At 54.2% G+C, this 8,590-nt stretch overlaps 1 protein-coding gene across 1 annotated transcript; it reads right to left on the reverse strand.

Annotated features, from left to right (window-relative positions):
- Nucleotides 1-541: 541 nt before the first annotated feature.
- Nucleotides 542-2,321, reverse strand: GSX1 (GS homeobox 1). Its single transcript, XM_064411316.1, has 2 exons — nucleotides 1,934-2,321; nucleotides 542-1,515 (listed from the first exon to the last, which is right to left on the reverse strand). The coding sequence occupies exons 1-2, from the start codon at nucleotides 2,319-2,321 to the stop codon at nucleotides 1,160-1,162; spliced, it is 744 nt and encodes a 247-aa protein (XP_064267386.1). The 3' UTR covers nucleotides 542-1,159.
- Nucleotides 2,322-8,590: the final 6,269 nt, after the last annotated feature.

Genomic DNA, 8,590 nt, shown 5'->3' on the forward strand with positions numbered 1-8,590 from the left:
TCACGGCGCGGAAACACAGCAAAGCGCAGCCGGGAGCGGGGCTGGCGGGGCCCGGTAGTCGCGGTGGAGGGAGCCCCAGCAGGGTCCGTCCCGGCCGCGGCCGCATCCCCGGAGGGTTAGCGGGAGGCTGGGACAGTCATTCCTATCCGGCGGCCGCGGACCCCGGGACAGAGGAGCCGAGTCCCGGCGGCAGCCCGGGGCTCACACTGCCCTACAGCCGCAGGCAGGCGAGCGGCTGGGATGGCAATGAAAGGTGCTCAGCACAGCCGCTCCCGGCCCGAGCTTTAGCTTCGCGGGGGAGGACGGAGAGAGCCCCGGGGTTCTCTCAGAAGGCGGGGGTCCCATGCACCCCGTACCTTCAGCTCGACACGGAGAAAGGAAGGCTCCCCGTCATCTGGGTCCCGGTGCCGAGCTGCGGCCGAGCGGGCTGGAGAGCGGTGGTGCTCCCAGCGCACGCCCGCGGACTCCGAGTGGCTGCTTTCTACGCGGAGAGAAGGAAATAAACCACCAACGAGCTTTTATTGTTATCATCACCATTATTATCATCGCCATCATCGTTTCTCTGCACATAAATAAATAAATAAATATCTCCCGCGGGGAGGGAGTGGGACGGAACGGTACAACCACAGTTGTGCGCCCGGCAGCGACGAAGTCAGAACAAAACAATTTTGTAAAGGGGGAAAAAAAATGAAAATAAAATAAGACGAAAAGATAGTAACCCAAACATCCTTCAACCCTCCCCATCCGTCCGCCCGCTTTTGGGCACCGCCGAGTTACCGAGGGAGCCCGGGAGAGCATTCCTGCAGGCGGGCGCACCGCCCGTGCCGCGCAGCACCCGCGCACTCCGCGCCCGTCTCGGGGCGCAGGGAGGTCTGCGAGGAGCTTCCCGGGCCCGGGGATGCGCCTGCGGGGAGACAAGTGAGAGAGCACTATGGGGGCACGCCTGGGGTCCCAGGCAGGAGTTTATTTACACCAGGGTGCCGGGACACCCGTCCCCGTGGGCCGGGGGTCTAGAAAGGCGAGAAAGTCCTTCGTAAATTACACAAATTATACAAAACAGTATAAAATCCTTCGGCTGCATGTCAGCACCGGGGCAGGCAGGACTCCCTCCCCTGCTTTCGCTACAGTTCCTGCGGAGCCGGGGTGAGTGTGCGGGTGGTTAGGGGGTGACTGCGAGACCTCTGTCGTCCTTCCCCGAGGAGGACGGAGACATGCGCAAGTCCTCGTCGTCCTCCGAGCACTTAGTGGTGGAAAGGGACGAGCATTTGCAGCTGTGGCCGCCCCCCCCGCCCCGGTGGGAGCTACTTTTGCCTTCTTTCTTGTGCTTGACCCGTCGGTTCTGGAACCAGATCTTCACCTGCTTCTCGGAGAGGTTCAGGTAGGTGGCGATCTCGATTCGCCGCAGTCGGGAGAGGTACATGTTGGAGGCGAACTCCCTCTCCAGCTCCAGGAGCTGCGTGCTGGTGAATGCGGTGCGCATCCTCTTGCTGCTGGGCAGCTGGCTGGACGTGCTGTCTGGGAATGGAGAGGGGCGCACCGTCAGGACCGGCCGGACCCTCCGCCGCCCGCACACGCCAGTCCCCCGCTGAGCCCGCCTTGCCGCCCACCTGCGGGGCCGCAGCCCTTCCTCGTCCCGGGGTGCCCGAGGCTCCCAGCAAGGCTGGAGTCCGAGCCCACGAGGGTACCGCGGCCGCCTGTCCCTCCCCGTCCGCGCAGCCCGGACCGGAGGCTCGGCGGGCAGCAGGGGGGCTTCCCCTGTCCGGGGCACCGACAGGGAGAGGGGCCGGGACTCCCCGTCCAGCCTCCGTGCGCCGGGCAGGCACCCCCTCCCCAGGCGCCTTCGGCAGGGTCCCCCGGGATCCCCATCACCTCCCGCAGCGCCCACCGCTGCCCTGCAGGCATGCACGCCCCGCTGCCGCCCTGCCCGCCTTACCCACGGAGATGCAGTGGAACTGCCGGGGGTCGGGCAGCGGGTAGGCGCCCTGGTAGAGCGCCGGGGCGTGCCCCACGCTGACGGCGGAGACGGAGTGCTGCTGGCGGGCCAGGGGCGAGTGGCAGTACTGGGAGCCGAAGGGAGGGAAGGAAGCCTTGATGAGGGGGATCGCGGGCGGCGGCGGGTGCAGCTGGGAGGCGGTGACACAGAGCGGGCAGACGCAGAGCAGCCCGGCCTTGCGAGCGTGGCAGGCGCCGGCCGGCAGCCCGGGCAGCGGGTGCGAGGGGTGCACGGCGTAGGGGAAGAGCGGCGGCGGAGGACTGCCCTCCCCCTTCTTCTCGCCCGCCTCCCGCAGCACCAGCGAGTCCACCAGGAAGGAGCGCGGCATGGCCCCGCGCAGCCCCGCGCAGCGCCCCGCGCAGCGCCCGCGCGGCGCCGCTGGCCAGCCCGAGTGGTGCTGAACGGCGCCCGCCGCCCGCTTTAAATAGCGCCCGCGCCATGTGATGGCGGCGCCGGGCGCTCAATGGGCTTTCTGTGGCTCTTCTCTTGGCATTCACGCCGCACGCTCCCTCATTATTTCCCTTGTTAACTAAATGAACTGCATAATGTACTCTATTCTTGTCGACCCCACCCACGCCGTAGCAGGCGGCCTCTCCCCTCCTCTCCCTTTGGCGGGGTTATTTTCTCATTCTCTCGCGATTTAATATTCTTTTCTTTCTCTTTATCGCTCTCCTTCGCTTTCAGCCCAGCTTTCAGCCCGCTCCCACTTGTTTATTTTGCCGGCTGCAGCCGCGGTCTCCGCCGGCGCAGCTTCCCCTGGCAGCCCCCCGGCGCCTTTCCCACCTGTGGCACCAGGTCGGTCCCCGGTGCTGACGGCCTCTCTCTCTCCCCTCATCCTCCGGGATGTCTCGTCCCCGCTACCTCGCCCGCCGCCTTCCCCAGCCCCGCGTCTTTGTTCCCAGCCTGGGTCCCGGACCTGCCACTTGTCGCTGTCGCCGCCGTCGGGCGAAGCCCCGGCCGCAGAGATGTGCCAGCCGGTGCTCCATATCCTGGACATCCGCCGGGCCTCTGCGTGGGCACCAGGGCACAGCTAACGGGTGCGGAGAGCCACAAGCATCTCGGCCGCGCCGCTGCGGGTGCAGAAACCCCGACAGGCAGACCCCGCTCCGTGCCGGCGGCTCCCGCGGAGGGGGAAGAGGCGCTCGGCACACTCCGCGTGTCTCCACACCCGGTCCCGGTGCCCAGCCCCGGCGGTAGCACTGCCATCGCACCCTGGCACCGCGGCACCGACCCCGGCCACCGCCAAAGCGCGCTAGCACCGATGCCGCGCACAAGCGCCGGGAAGTCCCCGGGGCTGTGGGCACGACAGGGAAGCAGCTTTTTTTTTTTCCCCGAACGATGAGATTTAACTCAAACACTGCGGCGGCTGCTGGATGTCTTAGCGCAGGGACCTGCTGAGTTCGCAGCGGTGCCCGAAGCGGGCGCGCGTTCCGCGGGGCTCAGGCGCACCGGCGCTGCCCCGGGCAGCCGCTCCCCGCGCCGCGCTCCTTGGAGCTCCTTGCTTTAGTAGGTGAATAAGGAATGCTAACAAATAAGAAAAAGAAAAAAAAAATCGCGGGGATACGTGTTCTACCCCGATTTTCCCGTATAATATACGGGCAATAAAAAGACAAACGCACCCTCCGACCCCTGGCAAAACGTGGGGAGATTGGTCCCTACAGTAACCTCCCCGCCTCGAAACCAAACGGGCTTTTTTGAAAAGGAGGGGGAAAAAGGGGGAAAGGAAGAAAAAGCCTTGGAAGTGGTGTACTCCGTGTCTCAGGGTTGTGCAGAGGTTGTTTTGCCTGTGGTCACAATTCTTATAGCAATCCACGGGAGTTTTGCCGAGAGACTATTGATGCCTGAGCCTAAAAATGTACTGATGTGCACAAATGAATGGCGAAAATCACAGAGCGAGCAAAAACGAATGTTAATAAAAACTCAGTCCCGCGGTGATATAGAAAGGATTCCCAAGTGTCCTTTCCCTGAAAGTGTTGATACGGTTAGGATTTTTCTTTTTGATTTTTAAGGAAAAGGTATTTTAAAACATTTTCCGCCGGAGCCGGGTCCCGCGAAGGGGCATTTTCCCCGCTGAGAAGTGGCTCGCCACCGGGGGTGGTGGATTCAGCCTTATTCCGAGGGATTCCCGCTGCCCAAGGGCTGAACCCCGGGGCTCCGAGCCGCAGGAAGGCAAAGGGTTAACAGCTTCTGAATGCACACCAAGCCCAAAGCTACTGGGAAAGAATATCCAAAAAAATAACCAGTTTTTTTTTCCAGCCGCTGGACCTTATTGAATGTCATTGAAGAAAGTTTTGAATGCCAGATAAAGAGAGGCGAATTAAAGTGTGTGACAGCAGAGGATAAGCAAACACAAAGAGAACTCTGTCACACTTTGGGCAAAATCCGTGGGCTTTTTACCAAGCCTCTTCGCTATGATTGAATTAAGTAATAGGAAAACATTTTCTTTCAGTTTAGAGCCATTAGACAAAAACTTCAAAGCGAATAACACTTTTTAATGTGCAGCTCAACAATGGAATCTGTTTTGTGCTGAAATGTTTAAATGGTTTGTTGTGCAACTGTGGGCTGAAATAACCTAGACTGCAGCAAAATAGCATCCTTCAGGCCGTTTTATGAGCGCTTGAAACTAGCACAGACCTTTAATCCCGGCACTTTAAACTAGCTCCCCTCCCCGTCTTTTTGCGCCCCCCTCTTTTTTTGGTTTTGGTGGGGGTTTTTTGGGTGGGTTTTTTTTAATAGAGGAAATTCTCCGGGTATATTTGCTATCTCGAAACGATCGCCGCTGAACGAAAAGGGTTCCGAGAGAGGGGGAAAGAGATCCGCGGGCGGGCTGCGCGCTGCGGGCGGCTCGGGGGGCCGGGGGGAGCCCCTCCGGGAGCTGCCCGGGGGCTGGGGCTGCCCCTGCCCCGCTCCCGGGGCTCCTGTCGGGACAGGCTCCGGCGGCAGCGGGACGTGCCGGCGCTGGGCTCCGCACGGAGAGAATCGCCGGGTGCTGGCTGCTCCCCCCGCGCCACCCCCGGGGAAGGGGCTGGGGAGAGGGTGAGCATCAGCAGGGGACCCCAGTGAGGGGAACGTCAGGGATCGCTGCGGGGGATGCAGGAGAGCGCTGGCACTGAGCCGCGCCTGCCCCCCTGGGCTGGGTGACCAGGGGACAAGGTGTCACAGTGCCGCTGCCTGGGGGCGGCTGTGCCGGCATCGCTGAAAGGAGCTCCCTCTTCTCCCCGAGGGACCAGCCATCGTCGCCTTTTGTGGGGAGGCCCTCACTCTCCGCGGTGCTCGCCGCTTCTCCCCGAGGGTAGGAGGTGCCACGCACAACAATCCCTAAGTGAGGCACGGAGAGGTGCTTTGGTTTGGGAGCTGTGGGGACCTGAGGGTGAAATCCCGCTGGAAAGGGAAGGAATCGCTATTTCCCAGGACACCACGTCCTTGGTAGCTGAGCAGGGCTGGCGATTTGTGAGTGACGGTAATATTCCCCAGCCTATCCCGAGTAATTATTTTCCAACGGCAAATACCAAAATGTGAATCAAAGCCAATACTGAGGTGCAAGGCACACACCATGTGAAAGATTGTTCGAAGAATGTGCTTACACTGGATAAACACACCCAGGAGCAAGCCTGTGGGATACCTGTGAATCCCTTGAATTAACCTGACCACTGAGTGATTCTGAGTAATCTGTAACAGTTTTTGCTTTACTTGGTTTACTTCTGGCCTCCAGGGATTCCAGAAACATAAGCTATTTTTGTGTTTTATTTCAGTTTTTCCAAAATAAAGGCTAAAGCACAGGGGGTTTTGTTGTGTGAGTTTTTCTTTATCTCTTGTCTGTTCAATCAACTCCTCTCAAATTTACAATTGCGTAATTTTTGTAGCCTATCAGCGATGGTTTTAAAGGGGGTTTTTAAAAAGGAGAGACTGTTTACAAGGACAAATATTGCTAGCACAAAGGGGAATGGCTTTAAACTGGAAGTGGGGAGATTTAAATTATTTTTTTAGGAAGAAATTCAGAGGGTAATGAGACACTGGAACAGGTTGTCCAGAGAAGTTGTGGATGCCTCATCCTGGAAGTGCTCAAGGCCAGGCTGTATGGGACTCTGAGAACCTGCCCATGGGCAGGGGGTTTGGGTTTGGAATACAGATGATCTTTAAAGTCCCTTCAACCCCAAGTCATTCCATGTTTCTGTGACCCAGCTCTGCCGCATTTCCATGTGGTTCATCCAGTTTCATCAGTTTTCCATCACAGTTTATCAAGACAATAGCTTATCCTGCCAGTAAAACCTGTGCCACAGGACCAAAGCAAAGCTGCTTGTTTCTGTAACCTTTATTTTCTCTTCCACAGCAGATACCTAGGGCAGAGATTTGCCATTTAGATCTTCTTCAGTCCCATTGGTTCCTAACAGGATTGGTTTATAAGGGAATCTTGTACTCATCTTCTAAGACAATTTGTTGCTCTGTTTCTCCTCCTTGATTTGACCTTTCACTGAGGAGACCATTTCAAAGATGTAGTAGGACATAAATAATAACAAAGTAACAAGAAAAGTGAGAATATGGAAAAACAAACAATTTAAAATAACATTTTGCTTTTTTAGTGAAACCACATTTCAAATTTCTGGTGACCTTGTAGGACAAAAGTACTCAAAGGATGGAAAAGTGCTTGAGAGTAATGAAGACAAGGAATTGCAAAAGAGAAGTTGGATATTAGTTTTGCAGATGTTAAAATACAAAATTGTTAGAAATACCATCCTTCAACCTCAGAATCCACCCTATTTCCCAGCCCTTTTTATTGCTATCTTCTCCTTCCTCCAAACATCTCACTTCTATGTGTTGCAAGTTCTCTACAAACTGAAAGCTTTAGAGGTTGCCAGACTGCTCTTTGAGAACATCCAGGGAGAAATTCTGTCATCTTGTAAGTAAGAAGTTGTATCACATCTGTTGTTTCTATGAAGCATTTGAACAGTTTCCTGTAGCTGATGTAGTTCTTTTTAATCACATTAATGTGCATGGCATCATCAAACCATATTGATCTGCAGCGTGGGTGCTTGAGGCTGTGGGCACACTGGTTTAGCGCTGGCTTTTGCCCCTTCCTGGCAGATTTGGGGGGTCTTGCAGTGGGTGTAGTTATTGCTGAATGAGATATCTGCTCAGTGCATTCTGTGATGGAAGAGAGAGAGAGAACTAAAGGTCTGTTAGATTCACTGATAAATATTTTTCTTTGACTTCTAATTGAAGTTCTACAGGAAGCTGACAGAAAAAAAAAAAAAAGCAGGTTGTCCCTGTAATTTAAAAGAGAATATCAGAGAGCTGAAGACACGAGAGCCAATAAAGCCACTGAAGAACAAGCTCCCAGGTGGAGTTCCCCAACACACAGAAGGCTTTTCCTGGATGCTTTTGCAATGCTGCTGCACAGCCACATGCAGAAATGCATCACGAGTGCTGCCAAAGGAGGGGTATGGAAAATGGGGCAGGCTGTTCTGCTCTGGATCAGGTGCTGGTAGGTTGCATGTGGAGAGTGGCAAGGCTTGTGAGCAAAGAGGGAGGTTTGCTTACCTGCCCCAGGGTTTTCTGTCCACTGCTGCTGACATGGTGACGGAGCCTGAAAGTTGCAGAGCTGTGTAGCTTGGTTCCTTTTCTGATGCTGACAAATACATGTTCCTCAAGTGTTTATCACACATGAACATAAAATGATTATTCTAAATGTTTATTCAGCTTGTGTAAAGCAGACCTCGCCAAGGTATGTTAATTCTTTTAACTTGCCAGTCCTGGCAGTAGGCTGAGAAAATTAACACTCTGAACTGACAAAATAATTTTCTTATTTCATTACGTTTTTGAGGACTTTAACACCCCTTTTAAACATAGTAGAGTATCCAGAACATATTAGGTTACTTGTGTTTGTGTCTGCATAACTGATAAATTATATATATTTATGTTTATGTTTACATATATTTTTATATAGGCATATCAGCTGTGTATGATGGATGTTTACAGACCTACACAGCCATACTGTGGCAATTATATGAGAAATAATTTCCTGGAAACAGAGTCATTTGTTGACCTCCTTATATTTGCATGCTAATCTTCTATTTTACAGCAGATTATTTTTTAGGGACAGAAAACAATCACTAGTTAACAAAAATAACATCAGGGATATCGAAGCCAGTACATGACAAACATATGTGATGGCACTGCCTTTTTTTTGTATTTCAAATGCAAGTAAAGCCTGTGGTTTTCTTTCTTCTGCTTGTTTGTTTTGGTAAGCAAAGTGACCTAACACTTTACAAAGTTTGGATTTGTAGTTGTTACAGCCTGTCCTGGATTAGTAAAATCCTTGGAAGCTTCCTGCTCAAAATGTGAATGTCACAAATCTGACTTCACACCCTTTTGCTGTTAGATCTTAGAGTTCCACATTTGGAGAGTGGTGTCAAAGACTCTCCTGTCCTATATCCCTGTGTACCTGGTGTGTAGAACCACAGCTGAGCTACTGCTGGGGATGTGCACGAGCAAACAGGCTCAAGGATTCTCTTGAAGGAGCTCAATTTTTATCTTTATTCCCTCCTGCCATGAGCTGAGGTGGTTCCTTCCACTGTGGTCCAGGAATACTGTCCACTA

Source organism: Passer domesticus, chromosome 2 (genome assembly GCF_036417665.1).
Source record: "Passer domesticus isolate bPasDom1 chromosome 2, bPasDom1.hap1, whole genome shotgun sequence".
Classification (NCBI taxonomy): domain Eukaryota; kingdom Metazoa; phylum Chordata; class Aves; order Passeriformes; family Passeridae; genus Passer; species Passer domesticus.